Source organism: Tachyglossus aculeatus, chromosome X1 (genome assembly GCF_015852505.1).
Source record: "Tachyglossus aculeatus isolate mTacAcu1 chromosome X1, mTacAcu1.pri, whole genome shotgun sequence".
NCBI classification, from domain to species: Eukaryota; Metazoa; Chordata; class Mammalia; order Monotremata; family Tachyglossidae; genus Tachyglossus; species Tachyglossus aculeatus.
The window spans coordinates 103164815-103186980 of record NC_052101.1 but is presented as its reverse complement, the minus strand read 5'-3'; the positions used below and the strand labels follow the sequence as shown (position 1 = coordinate 103186980).

Here is a 22166-nt window from a genome sequence, read left to right as displayed (position 1 = left end):
CCCCCTTCCAAGGCTTCCCAATCCAGTGACTTGGGCAGGCCAAGTTGTCTTCTTCAGCGAGGCTGCCAGAGGGAGATGGGGTGGAAATACAAGAGAAGGTCCTCCTCTCTCCACCTTAAAATCTGGGCTGTTGTAGGTTCTTCTCCCTTCAGCCTATTCAACTGCTCCCTCCTCTCACTCTCCTCATTCATCCAACGATCTCTACTTCATCCTACACCTCCTCCATCCTACTCCTCCTCGCCCTCTCAGCGGCCTTCGACACTATCCACCAGCCCCTCCTCCTGGAAACATTACCCAACCTTGGCTTCACTGACACTGTCCATTCCTCCTTCTCCTCTTATCCCTCTGGCTGGTAGTACTCAGTCTCCTTCACGGGCTCCGCCTCTGCCCCCAGCCCCTAACTGTGGGGGTCTCTCAAGGTTCAGTTCTGGGTCCCTTCTACTCTCCATCTACACCCACTCCCTTGGAGAAGCAGCGCGGCTCAGTGGAAAGAGCCCGGGCTTTGGAGTCAGCGGTCATGGGTTCAAATCCCGGCTCTGCCAGTCGTCAGCCGTGTGACGTTGGGCAAGTCGCTTAACTGCTCTGGGCCTCAGTTACCTCAACTGTAAAATGGGGATTAAGACTGTGAGCCCCCCGTGGGACAACTTGATCACCTTGTAACCTCCGCAGAGCTTCGAACAGTGCCTTGCACCTAGTAAGCGCTTAATAAATGCCATCGTTATTATTATTGGAGAACTCGTTCGTTCCCATGGCTTCAACTACCACCTCTATGGGGATGATACCAAATATACAGCTCCAACCCCGATCGCTGTCCCTCTCTGCAGTCTCACATTTCCTCCTGCCTTCAAGACATCTCTACTTGCATGTCCTCCCATCACCTCAAAATTAACATGTTCAAAACAGAGCTCCTTATCTTCCCACTCAAGCCCTGTCCTCCCTTTGACTTTCCCATCACTGTAGACAGCACCACCATCCTTCCTGTCTCATAAACCCGCAACCTTGGCATTATCCTTAACTCATCTCTCTCATTCAACCCACATATTCAATTCATCACTAAATCTTGTCAGTCCCGCCTTCACAACATCACCAAAATCCACCCTTTCCTCTCCATCCAAACTACTATCTCATTGATACAATCACATCCTATCCTGCCTGGACTACTTTATCAGCCTCCTTGTTGACCTCCCAGCTTCCTGCTTCTACCCAAGACGGGGAATGTGTCTGTTTATTCAAGTGCTTAGTACAGTGCTCTGAACATAGTAAGGACTCAATAAATCCAACTGAATGAATGAACCCAAGAATATTCCTTTTGGAGACACAAATCTAGAGCAAGAAAACTACATCCAATCATCACCGAGATATTTAACAAGATCTATTATAGTGCTCATTAAATCCCTTTGTTCTCTCCAGAAGAGCCACTGGAAATCTGTAAGAATGGACCCCTAATATAATCCAAGATCAGTTGTGATATATTTCTAAAATGTTTCTAAAAAAGCTACGTGACTATTTTCTTTCAAATAGCAAATGCAAATTATAATCCCTATGCCATGGTACAATCTTTGATCGGAAATTAAACATTAAAGTTGATAACTGTGCACAAGTAGTGGTAAACTTTCAAAAACAAAATATTTGATTTACATTTTCAAATCCAGTAACAATTGAAAGATTTGATTGTTTTCCTATTGTCCCATTATACTAGCCTCTGTTCAAAAGTTGAAATGAATTCTGAAGAAATTTAAAAAGCTACAGATAGATGTCTGAGTATACAAGTTTGTTGCTAATATTTTCCACAAGCTCCAAACATAAAAAGTAGTTGTGGCTTGTCTACCACCAGCTAAAATTTGGAGATTAACAAGTCCTGCATCAATTTTGAAATGATGATGATGAAAAAAATACCACTTGAAACAATAAAGTTTCAAAATCCTACATATAAAAAGCAGCAGAGGCACAGGGTTAGCTAGGCTCACTTCTCCTGGCTTGTCGCTGCTATGCACAACGTTGAGTGCTAGCTGCTCATCCGTGGGGATGTGTGAGCCGGTGTGGAAAATTATGTATTACATGCTGAATATATTGAAAAATGTAGGGAGAGTGAAATTTTGCTACGACACATAAGGGCAAAAGCAGTATATCCTCATTACTTATCCTTTTTAGATGTTTAACCAAGCCAGGTCAATGTCTTTTGCGTTAATCCCTTTAATCCTTCATATTAGCGGCAAGAGAAATTTCCTCCCAACAAATGATCAAACTTTGTCCTTCAAAGCCTTGGATGTAATGAAAAACATATGACTTCACTGTACCTACTGAAAAACCTGTTTTCCATATGAATTGATGGGAAAGGACAACGTACCACAATTTGGCTAATTTATTTTAAAAGATGAAGATGGAGCCTATTTACACAATATATTCAGCCCCCAGAGTTAGCTCTGCTTTCATACTAAAAGGCTCCCAATGACATGCATTATTATTATTATTTGAATATTCAGAAAATGTAAGTATGAAGGTAACATTTTGGACTATATTAGGTGAATAGTCGGTCAATTTACACAGCATCATTTGTGTGAGAAATTTGAGAAGCTTGACATTATATACATTACACACCATTTTTGAAAATGGTATTTGTTAAGCATTTACTACGTCGAGCACTGTTCTTAGCGCTAGCTAGGGTAGATACAAATTAGCACTTCCCAAGCACTTAGTACAGTGCTCTGCACACAGTAAGCGCTCAATAAAAATGAATGAATGAATGAATGAGGCTGGATACAGTCCCTGTCCCACAAAGGGCTCATTAGGATGCAATTATGGTTATTTTGCCGAATGGTAAAACCAGCAGTGTATCCTGCACTGTATTTGGCAACCCCAGGAAGGAGTTCTTCACATGCTGGACATCTAGCCAGGTATGAGCAGAGAGCAGCCAGAAACTTGGCCCCAAGTAATCCATCTATCAATTAATCATAATTATCGAGCGCTTTCTGTATGTAGAGCACTATACTAAGCGTTTGGGGGAGTACAGTATAACAGAGTTGGTAGACCTATTCCCTGCCCACGAGCTTACAGTCTAGAGGGGGAGTCGGACATTAATAAAGAAATTACAGATATGTACATATGCGGTGTGAGGTTGTGACAGTGTGGATTATGGTGCCCTGGACTGAAGCTTGTTGTAGGCAGGGAACGTTACTACCGACTCTGTTCTTTTGTTATGTTATACTCTCCCAAGCATCTGGTACGGTGCTCTGCACACAGTAAGCACTCCATAAATATGACTGAGCAGGGAGGAGATGAAGAATTTAATATTACCGTTACCTGTTCCTGTTTTTGCTTTTGATTCTTGTCTGCTTAGTTTGTCCTCCCCTTTTTAGACTGGGAACCCCATGTGGGTTAGGGGGCCATATCTGAATGACTTCATATATTCTTCCCAACAGTTTGTCCAGTGTTCTTAACATTGTAATAAACGTTAGTGCTGATTTGATACACACGCCAACTTCCCTGGGTGCATAACAATTGTTACCAAAAAAAAGAGGAAGAGGAGGAGAAAAGAGAAGAGAAGAGTGTTTGCCAAGTCACAGGTGGCCACCAGATTGGTAAAGTCATCCACCTCTACCCTTTCAGGGGATCTCTCTCCCTCTCTGCAGTCTCGCATCTCCTCCTGCCTTCAAGACATTTCTACTTCATCATCATCAATCGTATTTATTGAGCGCTTACTGCGTGCAGAGCACTGTACTAAGCGCTTGGGAAGTACAAATTGGCAACATATAGAGACAGTCCCTACCCAACAGTGGGCTCACAGTCTAAAAGGCTCAAGTCTACTTGCATGTCCTCCTGTCACCGCAAACTTAACATGGCCACAACAGAGCTCATCTTCCCACCCAAACCCTGTCCTCCCTCTGACTTTCCCATCAGACGGCTCCACCATCCTTCCTGTCTCACAAGCCCATAAACTTGGCATTATCCTTGACTCCTCACTTTCATTCAACCCACATATTCAATCCACACCTTCTCACTGTTCCTCGATCTCGTCTGTCTTGCCCCGACCTCTCACCCACATCCTACCTCTGGCCTGGAATGCCCTCCCTCCTATCAGATAGATAATTGCTCTCCCCCACTTCAAAACCTTATTGAAGGCACATCTCCTCCAAGAAGCCCTCCCTGCCTAAGCCCTCCTCTCCTCTTCTGTGCCACTCTTACTTGCTCCTTCATTCATCCTCCCTCCCATCCCCACAGCACATATGTACATAACTGTAATCATTTATATTAATGTCTGTCTCGTCCTCTAGGCCGTGAGCTCGTTGTGGGGAAGAATGTGTCTATTAGTTATGCTGAACTCTCCCAAGTGCTTAGTACAGTGCCTTGCACACAGTAAGCACTCAATCAATACAACTGAATGAATGAAGCAATCCATCACTAAATCCTTTTGGTCCCACCTTCACAACATAGCTAAAATCTGTCCTTTCCTCTCCATCTCAACTGCTACCACGTTAATACAATCACCCACCCTATCCCACCTGGATTACTGCATCAGCCTCCCTTCTCTTCCCACTCCAGTCATTCATTCATTCATATTTATTGAGCAGCGTGTGCAGAGCACTGCACTAAGCGCTTGGAAAGTACAATTCGGCAACAGAGACAATCCCTACACAACAACACAACAATCCACACTTCACTCAGCTGCCCAGATCATTTTCCTACAAAACTGTTCAGAACGTATCATCCCGTTTCTCAAAAAATTCCAGTGGTTGCCCATCTACAACCACATCAAAGAAACACTCACCATTGGCTTTAAAGCAGTCCACCACCTCACGCCCTCCTACCTCACACCTCACTTCTCTCCTTCTACAACCCAGCCTACACACCTCACTCTTCTAGTACTAACCTTCTCACTGTGAATCAATCTCGCCCATCTTGCCACCGACCCCGATCCCACATCCTGCCTCTGGCCCGGAACTCCCTCCTTCCTCAAATCCCACAGACAACTACTCTCCCGCTCTTCAAAGTCTGATTGAAGGCACATCTCCAAGAGGCCTTCCCAGACTAAGCCCCACTTTTCCTCATCTCCCACTCCCTTCTGCGTCACCCTGTCTTGCTCCCTTTGCTCTTCCCCCGCCAGCTCCCAGCCCCACAGCATTTATATATCTGTGATTTTATTTATTTGTATTGATGTCTGCCCCCCGCCCCTGCATCTAGCCTGTGAGCTTGTTGTGAGCAGGGAATGTGTCTGTTTATTGTTGTATTGTACTCTCCCAAGCATTTAGTACAGTGTTCTGCACACAGTAAGCGCTCAATAAATATAATTGAATGAATGAATGACTTGGAATGATCTGGGGAAGAAATAACTTTTGGGCCAATAGGGAGAAAAACTTCCCCTGCCAAGGAATGGAGCCGAGCTCTGTCCTGAGATAATTAAGGCCCGAACCAATGCCTGTAGTTGCTATCTCTCTCCCCTGGCACATACTAAGTTCTTAACAAATACAACATTATTATTATTATTATTATTAATCAACACACCATTGATTAATCTTTCCTTTTATTATTATAAATATAATAATAATTGTTATTAATAATAATAAAAAAGATTAATCAATGGTGTGAACTGACCAGTTACTGCGTACAGAGCACTGTACTGTACACAGAGTACAAAATAATAATAAACAGACACATTCCCTGCCCACAACAAGCTTAAATTCTAGAGGGAGAGTTAGACATTGATATAAATTACAAAGGATGAAATTAAAATCAAAGGACCCTTTACATTATAAAGGATATGTACGTAAGTGCCGTGGGGCTGGGGTGAGTATTAAAGTGCTTAAGGTGCAGAGGTCGTGGGTTCTAATCCCGGCTCCACCACTTGTCTGCTGTGTGACGTTGGGCAAGTCACTTCACTTCTCTGTGCCTCAATTCCCTCATCTGTAAAATGGGGATTAAGACTGTGAGCCCCACGTGGGACAACCTTGATTTTCTTGTATCCCCCCCAGTGCTTAGAACAGTGCTTGGCACATAGTAAGCGCTTAACAAATACCAACATTATTATTAAGGGGTAGCCAGCCAAGTGCATTGGTGGCAGAGGGGAGGGCAGGTAAGGGAAATGGAGGCATCGTCAGGGAAGGTCTCTTGGAGGAGATGGGGTTGGAGGAGGGTTTTGAAGGTGGGGAGTGGGGTAGACTTTCTGATAAGAGGAGGGCGGGAGTGCCAGGCCAGAGGGAGGATGTAGATGAGGGTTCAGCGGTGAGACAGACAAGATTAAGTTACAGAGAGGTCTCTACTACATGAACGTGAGCTGTAGTACGAGATCAGCGATGTGAGATAGGAGCGAGAGAGCTGATTGACTGCCTTAAAGCCACTGGTAAGGAGTTTCTGTTTGATGTGAAAGTGGGATGGGCCACCACTGAAGGTTTTGGTTGACTTGGTTATCTGCGTCCTTGATAGATAATTTCAGTTTAAACTCAGATTTTCAGGATCTGTCAGGCACTCTAAGGCCTGAGCCCACGAATCTAGTTGATTTAGACTGATTCTAGGTGAAAGGTCTGTTCATCAGCCCTAAAGACCATGAGGAACTGTAGACAAGTACCTTGAGAACCTCTCCCTCAACATCCCATGAATGTTTCTTTCTTTTAAGGTCACTAATTAAATTCTGGTTTGTCGTTCCCCCCCACCCCCAACCCGCCCCCTTGGCTATTTGTGGATGGGGCTCTGTCATGGCCTCTCCACCTTTATATAGGGGAAACAGCGTGGCTCAGTGGAAAAGAGCATGGGCTTTGGAGTCAGGGGTCATGGGTTCAAATCCCGGCTCTGCCAATTATAAGCGGTGTGACTTTGGGCAAGTCATTTCACTTCTCTGGGCCTCAGTTACCTCATCTGTAAAATGGGGATGAAGACTGTGAGCCCACCGTGGGACAACCTGATCACCTTGTAACCTCCCCAGTGCTTAGAACAGTGCTTTGCACATAGTAAGCGCTTGATAAATGCCATTATTATTATTATTATTATTATTATATAGCCTTATCTAGGGAGTGGCTGGTGGGAGGCCTTAACCCCATACCTCCCTTGGACGTCACTGAGTTTGGGGTGGGCAATCTTTGAGCCCTAGTTTGATGGTACACAGTCAAGCTGTATAATCCCCTCAATACTGTAAGCTTGTTGTGGGCAGGGAACATGTCTACCAACAGTTACATTTTACAGTTACAGTTTACTCTCCCAAGGGCTTAGCAGAGTGCTCTGCACACAGTAAGTACTCAATAAGAATGATTTCATTGATTACAGCCCCAAATTTGGTCCAGGGAGAACCCAAATTCTCCTTTGGTCCTTAGCAGTAGTGACTGACTAAAGATAGAGATTCAGGAGCGCAATCAGCATGCCACTTCTCCAAGTCAATAAATTAGCTAATAGCATTTACTGAGCACCTACTGCATGCTAGCCACTCTAATAAGAGTTTGGGACAGAGCAAGAGTGGCGAGACACATGTTCTTGCCTTTAAGGGACTTACAGGTTTCTTCTGTTGTCTGACAGATAGTGTACTGGACTGGATAACCAGTATTAATAGCACAGCAAGCCCTCAATAAATACCACTGATTGATTGATTGTGATCTTTCTTTTACATTGCTACTCTCTCTCCACGTATTGTGGAAGTTCTACTCAGTCAGAGAAAATAGAATAACTAATGCTTTCAAGTAGCAAGTGAAGTATCCTGCCAACCAAGGAATCAGATATAGATTTAATGAAAAGTAAGTTTTGCAGCTTCCAGACCTCCAGCCGGGATCACAACTCTCGGGAACACAGACCCGAACTGTGTGTTCTCTGAGATCCTGCTGCTAAGTTGCACCTCCTTTTCCTAACTAAAAAAAGATAACTTTTATGAAGATGTAGTTCCAGGGAGCCTTGGTATTTCATTCTGAAATAACGATTCCTTCTGGCTTTAACCGTGAACGTTCCACATTCCGTCGGCACCTAGAAACAAGTATAAAATGCCTCCCGAAAGAGGAGCGAGGGGTGAGCGAAGAGGGAGGTGAGATGAGGCTGTTGAGTAGGATAACTGACCCGGGCCGGGCCTCGGGACGGGACGGGGGGGGTGTCTTGCACCAGGCCAAGGCCACCAACGTTGCCCACTTAGGGCTGGCGGCTCAAGCAGGAATCCCCGGAGAAAGCGAGGGAGTTGGAGACTGCTCGCCACTGCTGCAATCTTGCCCCCGGCCCCACCGCACCCTGGCCAAATGCTAGAAGACGATTCACCCCGCCTCCTGCTCCCTCTCACCTCTGCTGCGATGCCGGGGTTGGAAAGACGACAAGGGTGGTCAGGTGGAGGGTGGTGGGGAGATCAAGGGCACAGGCCCAGCACTCTGAGAGAAGCAGAAAGAGGCTCAAGCTGCAGTCGTTATCTACCTGCCTCTTTCTACTAAGAGATGCGGTACCCAGCCGACTGCCGGATGAGGCAGCTTCTTATTTTATGAGTACTCAATCACAATTCGAAGGAATATTCAGAGTCTGAACCGTGTTGTGGAGAGTCAGTTGGAAGACTGGTCTCTCAGCAGTGTTCCAAAGGAACAACTGAGTTAGCCTTTTTCAATTTCACCTCCTGCTTACTCCTTCCTTCTTGTTGGTTTTTTTTTTTTTTAACCACACCTTTGGGCATATGCATAAGACTCTGGAACCTAGATTCTGTCCCATGTTACGTTTGAATAAAAGACTCTATACTTAACCGGTTTAAGCCTGTGGGCTGCCCTGATGGGAGTATGGGTTTGTGAATGTGTGCGTATGCACATTTGGGGGAAGCAGACTGCCCTTTCTCCAATGGATGTCAGGAACGACGTGGCAGCCGAAACCTGGGAAACTGATGAGGAAATGCGCCTGGAGCCAGGAGACGCAGCATCCAGTGGATGTGAGCCAACATGGAGCGGATGAACCAGCTCCCATCCCTGAAGGTGGAAAGGGCCTCTCATCAAGAGCCAGCCCCAGGAGATGGGCAGAAAGGCCCAGGATGGCTGCCCTGGGTGAAGACAACAGAAGCTGAATGCAGGGAGCTGATGTAGTGCTCAGAGACTATTCAGCCAACAAGGAGCTTCCCTGGATCAGAGAGACCCTACTTGGAACACTGAGTACGGAAAAGGATTGATGGGATCAAGTCCACGGAGGGGTGGGTGTGTCTGCAGGCGCTGATTATGGCTCTGGTCTGCTGGCATTGAGTGAGGAGCTTAGCTGGCTTGGGGCTTTTCAAGCTGGCTGTTACTTAGGAGCTCAGGGATGACTGTTCAAGAGGATGCTCTGAATGGCAAATACACCTTAACTGAATCCCATCTGGGACAACTCCCTATCGAATTGGAACGTTCACAATCTCCGCTTGCCAAGGAGTCCTTTAAGGCTATATTAATGGATAACTCAATTCTCCCTCACAAAGCGGGGAACAGTGCCCTGCTGTAGTCATCATCATCATCATCAATCGTATTTACTGAGCGCTTACTATGTGCAGAGCACTGTACTAAGTGCTTGGGAAGTACAAATTGGCAACATATAGGGGCCTACTGCAGGGCTGCAAATGAATGAAAGTATTTCTTCACCCTGGGCTGGGAGAGTGCGGCACTCAGAGTGGGTTGTGTGCTACCAGTCTGGCAATAGCACAGAGTGCTAGTTAGGGTAAAATACACCTGTCCAACAATACTACTTGGCTGCTTTGGGTTTTATTTTGGCGAAATATTGTCCCACAATTCTGCTACCAAGGCAGACCACCGACCAGTGACAAAACGATAGACGAGGAAGTAGAAAACTGACACTCTTGTCCTTTGGTAGATGGAGTACGGTGACGGGATAATACCAGACTCCGAACCAAGCTGATGAGTCTACAGAAAAAAAGTGCTGCCAAACATTGTCTACAGCTGCGAGACCTGGTCCCTCGAAAGGTTCCAGAAGCATCATTTATGAGCTCTGCTGAACATCAAACGCAAGATAGGATCATGAGCAATGCACTTCTGGAATGAAGTCTATCTCCTAGCAGTGTAGCCACGCTCACCTCAACGCAGTTGCACTGGATAAGACACGCGAGAAGGAACCCAAAGAGCTGCTGTACGGCAAGCTGAAATTGGGAAACTGAAAGCAAGAAGAAAGGAAGCGTTTCAAGGATAAAACAAAGCTGCCGACAATGCTGCATCCTAACTGAAAATTGGTTGATAATTGCTATAGACAGACAAGTTGCGTGTACTACAATCAAGAAAGTGATGGCTCTTTTTGAGAACTTCCATGATGATCAAGAGACAAGGAGGTAAAGTGAGAACGGGACCAGGCGCTGCAAACATCAAACGTTACTACACAATAGTCTTTTTGTGTGCACAGTGGGGCCAGGACTGTGTATCCTGTTGGTCTTTTCAGCACATGCACACGCACACACACACACACACACACACACACAAATTCAACATCAGTGGTGTCTTCTTTGAGCACAGAGGACAACTACATATCTTTGAGTTGCAGGGATTGCTACGCCTCTCGCCATGAAAACTGAACGTTTCAGAGAGGTGCACGCTGAAGAAAGATGGAGGGGAGGGAGGGGATGGAGGGCAGCTTCACCTTGGGAGAATAAAAGTGGGGCAGAAGGAGGTTGTTCTCTCCTTCTAGCACTCCAGCGTATGTTGCAATGATCTCGGAAGCGCAAGTGGGAAAACAGAAAGCAACATGGGTGTCTCAAACATGAACAAAATCTATTCTGCCATTAAGGACAGAGAGTTGCCCATTTGCCGGAAGGCCCTCACAACCTAACCTACCTCAAAATGTGCCAGTAGACTGAGTCTTCGTATATTACTGTGTGCAACCTTTATAAAAAACCACCACCACAGGTGGAGGCTGCAATGCTTTGTAAACACTATAAACATTCAAGAAGTTACCTTTTGATATTTCTGCCAACATTTAAGCGCATACTGATCTTCCCATGCTATAGGTTTTGAAGGAAAGAGCTGGCATCTGTTGAGAGATTCCAACTGAACTGCAGACATGGTTGAAGGCAACACACATTCAGGAAGAATTTGCACTTTAGCCTGTTGAATTCTATAATAAAGAGAACCAGCAATATTATTGGGGAAAAAAAAATGGATAACCAAACCAGTTTAGCTTACAAATTTTCTAATACACCAGAAGAAAGTATCCTAGAGAGACTTCCAAGTGTTGATCACATTGGCAGAGGCAGATGGAGTTTCTGGCTCTAATAGGGCTCCTTCAATGTCGTTGTGAAGTTTCCCACTTGTCTTCCTCTTCCAGGAGCTTGACGTCCAGTCACCTTTGGTGGTTTAGATGGCACGTTGTGATACCTTGGCTTTATCGTTTGTGAATTTTGGGAACACATTAGGCCATCGGGTTGGCGTTCAATGGCACGCATAGGAGCTGCCACAGATCATCTTTCAGATTTCACTGTTAAACAATGATACAAGCACTACGGTACCATCATTTAGATTCTGGGTTCCTCCAAGAGGTCTCTTTCTAATTCAGTAAGTGAAAAACCGTGATCATGACCCGATGCTTCTCACAGTCACTCTAATTTACCAGTTTTGTGTTGGCCAATGATTCATCTTCTTAATATCACCGTCCACGCCCGCCCTGATATCTCCAATGAGAATCAGTTATCAGGTATCGGGACTTCTGGGACCAATCTATCAAGATCCTTTAAGAATTGTTCCTTCTCACCGGTGTCAGTCAAGACCGAGGCATATGCACTAATGAGTGTACCAGAGTCATTGTCTTAGGAGAAGGAGAAAAGTATACCATTCCTAATCTCTTTCAAAGGTCCATCGATAATGGTGCTCTAAAGAGCAAATGGTATAGTATCATTTTAAAATACTATTATTTTCAAGGAGTGTGAGAGATCACTATATATGGTATATCGTGGGTGTTCAAATATCATAGCCTTGCAACTGGAAAGCAAAGTATAAGACTCGGAAGTACCACTATCTGTGGGGAAGGTAATAAAATGTTTTAAAATCATAACTGGGAAGGCATAAAAGGGTTTAAGAGTCCTAGCACTCATCCTGCTCCCCTCAGGAACGAGTTGGATGGCATGCTGTAACGGCATTCTGATGAAGGTCCTTCCGCCAAGCGTGAGCAGTAAGGAGATTACGGTCCCATCACTAACCTTTAGCAAAACAGGATTCAGACACGTTAAAAATAACCGGCCCCTCCTTCTGCAGACCCCTGTTGGGATTTTTTGCCGATCTGGTAGTCTCTCTCGTGCCTACAAATACATTCCCGAGAGGTCATTCCCTAAACTGCTATCTGTGAACTGTTTCCATGGGAACCAAGGAGATGCACTCCAACCCCCTTCACCAAGGCCCCGTTGTTGTCAAACATAGGTGCTTAGGGTCAATGCACATTTTCTTCATTCCACGGTGCTTTAGGATGAAATTCAGTACTATACTGAAAGCCAAAACAACCTCTTCGACATCTCCTCACATGATTCAAACACCACATATTTACTGTTGCGTTCACATCCTACCCGTGACGGAACGTCCTCTGGAGAGAAAAATACGACCGTCACTTAAGGCTACTAGCATCAGTGAACAGATTGTTGCCTGACCAAAACGAAACCTACTCTATTAATGTAGAAAGGATGTGGTAAGTTATCGAGTCATCTCAAAGCTCACCAGAATCCTGAAGTCAACAGCCCTTCTTCTAAGGAATTTCTGACCAATCATCTTGCATTTTGCTCCTTAGAAGCAAGGGAAGGGCTGAGGAGAGTGCTGGTACGGGGGAACTTTCAGGTAAAGGGGTCAGGGAAGGACCAGACAGAGTCTGTGCCAGAGTTAGGCTCCTTCCAGAAAGGTATCTCACCGGTCCAGTCTTCCCACTTCTCCCCCGAGCCCCTGTGAGCAACCTCTTCTGCTTCCCCAGGATGTGACAGGGCCCTTAGGCTAGTATAAAATTTTTCAAAAAGTTCTTTAAGCTGCAGGCAACTAGTTGAAAGGTTTTCTTAATTTCAATATGAACAGGCGCATTTTATGAAATTTTAATAATCCAATAAGACTCAACGCTAAATCATTTCCTAGTGTGAATTGCCTGAAGTTTATATGGGGCAATAATTCATTTTTTAAATTATTTGGGAGATATATAATTCCTTTAGGCGCTATTCCGAGCAGGCTCCACTTTTGAAGATAGATGTGGAGAATGCAGCTGGTTCACAAAGATCATTCATGGACTGGAAAATAAAACCTGAGCCTCGAACTAGAGAAAAGAAGATATATAAATCTATTCTTCATGAATTATGTTCTTCATATAGCTTAATGAGACGATGAGGACAACCAGAAGATAATGATAAGGAACGGGACGAGCAAAAAGAAACGGGCCTAATCCGTCAGTCAGTGGTATTTATCGAGCGCTTATTGTGTGCGGAGCACCGTACTAAGCACTTGGGAGAAAGTACAATGCCGAAGAGTTGGTAGATGCGATCCCTGCTCCCAAGGAGCTTAAATCTAGCCTCAGCTACAGCATGAGGGATCTAGATGAGACATCAGGAGGGTTCGGGGGTGAGAGTGTGACGTTGCCAATCACTGAAATGGGCTAGCTTGCGGAATTCTCTCCTTAGAGGCCTTCAAAATCAGTACAGAGTCCTCTCTAGTGAGGAACAGCCCTTCTAGGTTCGAAGACTTCTCCAAGTCCTAGGATTCTGTCTTTTCTAGTACTTTCAGCATTTTCTTTCCCTTAAAAGACATGACGTCTGTGTGGTTGTAAGTGCACTGCCATCTTCTGTTCAAATAACTTGTCAGCTACCAAAAGCAACAAGAAAAAAAACCATCCCAAAACATTATCCCTTTTCTTCCTGCCCTCTAGGAAAATACTCTTTTGGACTTTTTCAAAAGTGTGCAATATTTAGTTTTCAAATTAAAGTTTTAAGTTACACGTACACGACATAAGCATTGCTTCTCTCTAGGTTATGAAAGAGTATGATTAAGACTTTTTCTATATTTGCCAGGTAAAAGGATTCAGAGGAGGAGTAGTAGTAAGGATAGTAATAATAATAATGGCATTTATTAAGCGCTTACTATGTGCAAAGCACTAGTATTTCTTAAATGTTTACTGTGTGCAGAACACTGTAGTAAGTGCTAGGAGAGAATATACGGAAGGGAATTAGACATGGTCTCTGTCCCTCAGGAGGCTCACCATCTAAGAGTACTTGTGAAAAACCCTACAAATCTCCAGTGCTTTTGAAAAATGATGATTTGTGGGTATAAAGCATCACATTCTTCGGCAACTTACGGAGTACAGCTCTTGACATGCCTTTCACCTCTAGGATTCTGATTCCCTTGGGCAATATAGAAATGGCCTCAAAGAGCACTTTAAAATTAGAATTCATTTATGCAATAACTGAAACCTGACCTGACCCAGATGATGCATAAATGACACCAGGGAAATGCCAAAGCACAAGTTCCCCCAGGACCTGTTTTACCATCAGAGTACACATTTAAGTTGGCCAGATTTTTTTTAAAGTAACTCAGCCAAACTATCTTGTAAATTATAAAAGACCATAAAGCCAAAAATGGATCCTACTTGTTTGCCCCCACCAGCCCAACTTTCGTGGAAGCCAAATGGTAGCAACATTGGTATTCCTTTCTGGACAAATTTTTCAGTAGCAGCTTGACCACTGTAGGTGCTTGAAAACACTTGATGATGACGATGATGGTTTCAAGTAACTTTTAAACTTCACATTATTCATATCAGCGCTATTCTATTTATTTTACTTTGTTAATATGTTTTGTTTTGTTCTCTGTCTCCCCCTTCTAGACTGTGAGCCCCACTGTTGGGTAGGGACCGTCTCTATATGTTGCCAACTTGTACTTCCCAAGCGCTCAGTACAGTGCTCTGCACATAGTAAGCGCTCAATAAATACGATTGATTGATTTTTATATCAGCACAACTGAAAAGGAGTCTTAAGCACTGGAAAAGTACAGAAAGGACTAAATCACATTCTTTTATATTTTAAGGCAATTTTCACTACAAGAGGACCTGAATTTCCATTATAAAGTCAGGTCACAAAGCTTCAAAATCCACAATGTATTTTCTTACCCGTCAGACTGCGTTCTTATTTCAAGGACCTTGAACCTCTGCCTTCCTACTGCTTTCACTTTCACTGTTTCAATTCCATTGCTTTGCTCTTCCCGGTATGCGTATATTTCTGCTGTTGTCCCAAAACGTGCTTCCCTGTCAAGAATATTACTGAGAAGATAACAAAAAAGGGTGTGTGTGTGTGCATGCACACGCACACACGCACACACACACACACACACACACCTCTTTCTCATTCTCTCTTCAGGACATTTAATCAATCGATCGATGGCATTTACAGTCTAAAAGTCTGAAGGACGGCATATGAATCTTTTAAAAGCGAAATACATTGAGAAATGAAGCCCGCCACCCCGTCCCCCACTACATTAAAACACATTTTTTTGGTATCTGCAAAAAGAGGCAAAAACAACATTAAGCCGCTCAAGCAACAAACAACCAGGGTCAGTCTTTGGATAGGCACAATGGGGCTGGGATTGCGGGTCCCTCATTGACCTGTTCGGTCGCACATATACCCACGGGTGAATTCCCAGTCAGTTTCGTCTTCTTTGAGAACGAGGAACTATATATAGAAACTAACATAGCGCGTCTTCCTGGCGCAACAGCATTTTAGACACTCCCATTTCCCACCAAGTGGTGCCTAGTGGACAGAACGCAGGCCTGGGAGTCAGAAGGAGCTGGGTTCTAATCCCAGCTCCTCCACTTGACTGCCGTGGGACCTTGGGCAAGTCACTGCACTTCTCTGGGCCTCAGGTGCCTCATCTGTAAAATGGGGATCAAGACTGTGAGCCCCATGTGGGACACAGACTGTGTCCAACCTGATAATCTTGTATTTACCCCAGTGCTTAGAAGAGTGCCTGGCACATAGTAAGCACTTAATGCCATTTACAAACCAAAAAACCCGAGCAAAACAGATTGCCAGATGACAGAGCACTGTCCAAAGTCCGTAACAGGGCTGGGTATGTCCACTGCCTTCCACTTCTCCACCAGATCGCTATTTGACCTACTGCAATCTGCTTTACACCTCCTTCACGCTACAGAAACTCTACTCGGGCTCTGCTTAACTCTAATCCTCCTCTGACTATCCCCTCTTTCACTATTAGAAGCCAGGCTGGCAGTGAAATGAGCCTGGCGGTGCTGGGCGACAACACTCACAGATTCGTTCATTCAATCGTATTTATCGAGCGCTTACTGTGTGCAGAGCACTGTACTAAGCGCTTCTGTACAACACCCACGGATATCAGCTGCCGCCAATCAGGTGGACACCCAGACCAGTGAGGGGGCCCACACGAGAACACAATCCAAGAGCAAAGATTCCCAGTCTGCATCAGGGAAACCGGACACTCTTGGATTCTACCATGCCTAACTGTGACCAAAAGTACTAGTATCAAGTCCCCATAACGTGCTCTGGCTAGTGAATCTGGCCACGCTCGAGTCCAAGGACTAGAGCAGGGGACCGTTCATTGATCAGATTAGGACATAAAACTGATGCCGAAACTCCTACGAGGGGTAAGTCCTATTATCAGGGCAACAAATCAGATGGCACACAGCATGAAGCAAGAGAAACTGACACCTTCGGGAGAGAGGGTGCTCACTAACTGGTGGCTGAGTTGACGCTCTTTGCAAACCAAGTCAGCAGATTTTCTCCAAATGCCCCCAGGAGGAAAACTTTATCCACAAAGAACCAACTGAACATTTGCTCAGGTATTGGGGGGGGAGGGGGGGGGGGGGGGGCTCTCCAAGGTGCCCAACAAAGTTTTCATTGTGTACTGTCCATCTCAGATGAAGCAGCCATCATAATCTTTTTCCGCCTTAAAATGGGTTTGCCATATGCAAGCCAAGGTCAGCAATATACATGTGCTCACTGTATCAATTAAATCCATTGAAGTACTTTACCTGTATGCAAGGACTGCAAATGTTCTATCTTTCTGAATTAAATTGCGCACCATGCTAACCTCTTGAGGGCGAAAAAGCTGAAGTGGTAATGTTTGTCCGGGAATCAACATCACCATCACCTGTGGCAACACCGGAATCACCTGACAACTGTCATCGTCATGTAACGTCCTGCCATGAAATTCTTCCATATCAGACCCCAGGTACTATTTAAGAAAGAACACAGAAACATGGCCGGCCTATGAATATGAAAGCGAAATGTTTACAGTGCAAACGTCTACAACTAGGGCCTTCTAAAGATGAGTCAAGGGAGGAAAAAAAATGCTATTTCGAAAACATACCGCCTTTCTGAAATGGTAGTTTAAGTCTCTGCTTCCTTATACCATCAGTTCCAGTAACTGTAGTGTTATCTCTGCCTGAAACCCAACTGAGAGCATAAATTCTCACCCTCTGTATTTCTAAAGTTATGCATAAAATATTCAACATGTTAATGCTGGGGGAAAAAAAACCCTAAATATTTTGGGTGGGGAAATATTTATCCTTCGACCAAGTTACTCAAGAAAGAGAACTAAATTGTTCTCTTTCTTGAGTAACTTGGTCGAAGGATAACTAAACTGTTTGAACTAAATTGTTCAAACAGTATTGTAAAAATATTAGTCGCAGGTGGTGAAAACCACTCCAAATATCACTTTGATTTATGAATTTAAGTTCTCCTCAGGGGCTTGTATGTTTTTACCTACACCTGCTTCCAAACTCCATTTTAAGAACATTCATGCTCCCTGGTATTTCCTAAGCTTCCCCATGTACGTGGGGGTCATGCATTCTACACAACTGCTCAAAACATAGTCACTGGCCCTCTTCAGTTTCCTTGGCTATCAATAGATCTAAGGTTAAAAATATATACCACATGAGAGGTCGGCAAGCTGGTGTCAAAATTTATGACGGATGGTTTTCTGGCTTCCTTTCTGTCCTGTTCTTCAACTTCCATTTCATTTTCATCCTCTTCCTCGCTTTCTACTAAAGAAAAATGAAAAGAGAGTATTATGAAAAACCTGGGAACTAGACAGGCCCCAATGAAATGGAATGAAAATGCAGAAGGACAGCTAAGCATCACCTTAGAGTCCGTGGTAGGATCATTAAAACATAAGGGGCAGAAGGTTTGGCCACTCAGACACATTACTGAAGTCACGGCCGCTCCATGGCTTACGAGTAAATGCCAGGGGATTAGGAGACAGATGAAGCAAGTAATATGTGCTGCCTATATAAAACACTTTGGATAGCTAAGCACCATTTTCAGCCCCATAGTTTTTGGTGTAATTACTGGTCCTATCCCCCTGTCGCTCTGAGTCAGACTGGGGATAAATGCCTACTAGAGAAGCAGCGTGGCCTAGTGGAAAGAGCATGGGGCCAGGAGTCAGAGGACCTGAGTTCTAATCCCGCTTGGCCAATTGCTTGCCGTGTGACTCGGGCAAGTCACTTAACTTCTCCAAGCCTCAGTTTTCTCAACTGTAAAATGTGGATTAAATGGCTGTGCTCCCCCCTATTAGACTGTGAGCCCCGTACGCGACAGGGACCGTGTTCATTCGCTCAATCATATTTATTCAGTGCTATGTGCAAAGCACTGTACTAAGTGCTTGGGAGAGTACACTATAACAACAGATACATTCCTGCCCACAACGAGCTAACGGTCTAGAGGAGGAGACAGACATTAATATAAATAAATACATAAATAAATAAACTACAGCTATATATGGATATCTATACGTGTGCTGGGGGGGGGACTGTGTCCGACCTAATTAACTCATACCTACCCCAGCGCTTAGAACAGTGTTTGGCACATAGTTCTTAACAAGTACCATAAAAAAGCCCTCAAACAAACAAAAAACTAGATTTGTTAAGTGGACAGTTAGAATTTATATACATTAGTTAACATGTAAACTGCAAGTTCTTTGTGGGCGGAGATCTTCATCTACCAACTCTGTTGTACTGTCCTTTCCCAAATGTCTAGTACAGTACTCTGCACACGGTAGGTGCTCAATAAATACCACTGACTGTATCACCCACACGATTCAAAGTGTAAATACGGGGCTACAGAACAGGGTGTTTGAGGTCCTTGTCTTAGGATTCAAGTTATCTTCTCATATGTGGGCAGGGAATGTGTCTACCAACACTACTGTACTCTCCCAAGCACTTAGTACAGTGCTCTGCATACAGTAAGTGCTCAATAAATACAATTGATTGATTAACCCTTTGGGCTCTTTATTTACTACATTTATATTTAATATTTCTGGCCATATCCTACAAGAGAAAAAGCTCTTTGATACTTTTACTAGCGAATAACAATTAATTTTAAGGAACTACAACAGAGTATACAACAACCTCCATATAATGGAAGTTTTGTTCATCCAGGCAACAGAGTAAATCAATTCTTAAAGTTCTTTCTCAAAGAGATCCACATATAATAGCTCCACAAAACTGGTCTCTTGAATTTTTGTACAACAGCTTTACCGTTCAACAGAAGCCTTTATGACAAGGTTTTGCACAGGATCATTTGGACACTTTTTGACTACAGGGAGTCCCTTACATAGAGAACTCTGCTGACTCAATGGTGATGGAAACACAGAAAGACGGGCAATTTCACAAAGACCCGTTACTTTCCCCCTAATGTAGTATGTGATCGGGCCTCTTGTTGACTGAATTTTCTTGATGCCTGACAATATTTTACTAGCCACTGAAGCAGCAAACTGAAAAATGTAGGATGGTGAGCTGATGCAGGAACTAGCCAGCGGGTATAAGGAAGTGTCTTTACAATATGGTCAAGTGAAAAGAGCACAGGATGGGGAGTCAGGAGCACTGGATTGCCCAGTGACTTTGCGTGAGTCACTTCACTTCTCTGTACCTCAGTTTCCTCATCTGTAAAATGGGGATTAAAATACCTGTTCTTATCTCCTTTAGGGACGGTGATTGTGTCATACCTGACTGCATAATAATGATGATAATAATAATACTACTAATGGTATTTGTTAAGCGCTTACTATATGCCAGGCACTGTTCTAAGCGCTGGGGTAGATACAGAGTAATCACGTTGTCCCACGTGGGACTCACAGTTTTAATCCCCATTTTACAGATGAGGTAACTGAGGCACAGAATAGTTAAGTGGCTTGCCCAAGGTCCCACAGCAGACAAGTGGTGGAGCCGGGATTAGAACCCACGTCCTCTGACTTCCAAGCCTGTGCTCTTTCCATCAAGCCACGCTGTACTCAGCACATAGAACACACTTAACAAATACCACTTTTATAGTCCTAAGCCACAATTTACAGCACGATATTGGAGGTGAGAGGTCCTTCAAACGGTACCATAGACAGTTAAGTACTAAACAATCCATAAAAAGTGCTGGGTGGTTGTTAAATAAATATCATTAGTAGGTATTAGAGAAGTTCATGTTCAGTTATTAAGGTACATAACCTTTTTAAATTTTTACTATTTTAAATTGTAAAGTGAACTGAGAGTTTATTATAAAATAATAGCTTTTTGCCAAAGTTCATGTTAGAGAAAACTGGTGCTGTAATACTTATCCGTTCTGACACCATGGACACACGTATAAATAGTTTCTTTCAATAATGTGGCATGGCTATCCCAAGCAGGTTGGTGCTTTTGAAAGAACATTCCCCAACTCCCTAATCGTGTTCTAGTCAAAATGCATAGGGAAAGCACACATTATGTCAGAATTGAGTGTATGTACTGTTCTTAATTGGCAGAATATTTTTTTTTCAAAATAGGAGGCCTCAACAACCTAACGTCCCGATTTCCATCGAACAATCTAACGCGGCTGTAAATAACAGTGCTCTCCAAGAGCACAATTAGTTTTGCATATGATTGAAGCGCATTTCAAACTTTTTTTTAATTAAAAAAAAGTACCCTTCTACTTCCGCAAGTGAAATAAACACGTCCTACGTTGAAATTTTTTAGAACAGATCTTGGTCGGATAATGACTCAATCCACAGCATTTACTGAGTGCTTGCTATGACCAGAGTATCATACTACAGAATTAGAAGACATGATTGTTGCCCTCAAAAAGCTTACAATCTAGCAGGGGAGACTGACACTAAAATCGATTACGGATGGGAGGAAGAAGGAACGGGACTATGTACATGAGTCAGAGCTTCGATAAGGTATGCAAGGACTGTAAGCTCCTCCAGGGCTACCAACTCTGTGGTACTGTACCCTCCCAAGCGCTTAGTACAGTTCTCTGCACATAGTAATTATTCAATAAACCCCACGGACTCACTGATCTAAGATAGGTGCATAAATACAACAACTCTCACAGCACAGAAGTGCTTAGGTGGCAAAGAAGGGGCAGTTGATACAAACTGGGGGCAAAATACATTAATCAAGACTTTCTGGAGATGAAGTTTCAGGGGGGCTTTAAAAATGGGGAGAGCTGCCGTCCATGGGTTTGAAAGGAGAGGGAGTCTCAGGCACAGGGGAGAGTGTGGGCAAGAAGTCGAGAAGGGGAGAAATGAGACTGAGGCACTGTGAGTAGGTTAGTTTCAGAGGGGTGAAGAGTGTGAGCTAGAGTACAGTGGGAGAAGAGAGTAGATAAGTATGGGGGAAATGACTGATCAAGTGTCTTCAAGCCAATGGTAAAGTTTCTGCTTGTTGCGGAGAGGAACGGGCAACCATTTGAGGTTTTTGAGGAGTGGAGAAACATCTACCAAATGATGTTTTAGAAAAATGATCCAGGCAGCAGCATGAATCAATCAATCCATTGTATTTGTTGGGTACTTACCATGTGCAGAGCACTGTACTAAACACTTGGAAAAGTACAACAGATGGTAGATGTGATCCCTGCTCTCAGGGGATTTACAGTCTATGGGGGAGACAGACATCGAAAATTACAGATAGGGGAAACAGGAGACTATAAGGATGTGGACATAAATGCTGTAGGGCTGGGGTGAGTATCAAAGTGCTCAAGGAGTAAACAGCTGAGTGCATACGCGACAGAGGGGAGAGGAGATGGGGAATGCGGCTTTAATCTGGGAAGGGCTCCTGGTGGAGAGGTGTCTATAGGAGGGTTTTGAAGGTGGGGAGAGTGGTGGACTGTCGGATGTCAAGGGTAATCTACCCAGGGCAAGTTCTACTAGCGTACGTACGAGCTGACTACAATTAATTCTTTACAAGTCATCAGTGGATGGTTTGTGGATTACAACTTCACCGCCTGGATGGTATCTAGCATATTCGCTCGAGAATATCAGAGT

At 44.1% G+C, this 22166-nt stretch overlaps 1 protein-coding gene across 2 annotated transcripts in view; it reads right to left on the bottom strand.

Annotated features, from left to right (window-relative positions):
* Positions 1-22166, bottom strand: part of CRBN (cereblon) — a 41171-nt gene that overhangs the window by 12625 nt on the left and 6380 nt on the right. The window contains exons 2-5 of one of the 2 annotated variants that reach the window (XM_038772300.1): positions 17813-17925; positions 16912-17114; positions 15019-15168; positions 10857-11016 (exon numbers count right to left, since the gene is read on the bottom strand). In XM_038772300.1, the coding sequence (XP_038628228.1) occupies positions 10857-11016; positions 15019-15168; positions 16912-17114; positions 17813-17925 (626 nt within the window). The remainder of the gene's footprint in view (positions 1-10856; positions 11017-15018; positions 15169-16911; positions 17115-17812; positions 17926-22166) is intronic. The other variant, XM_038772301.1, reaches the window with a different exon arrangement.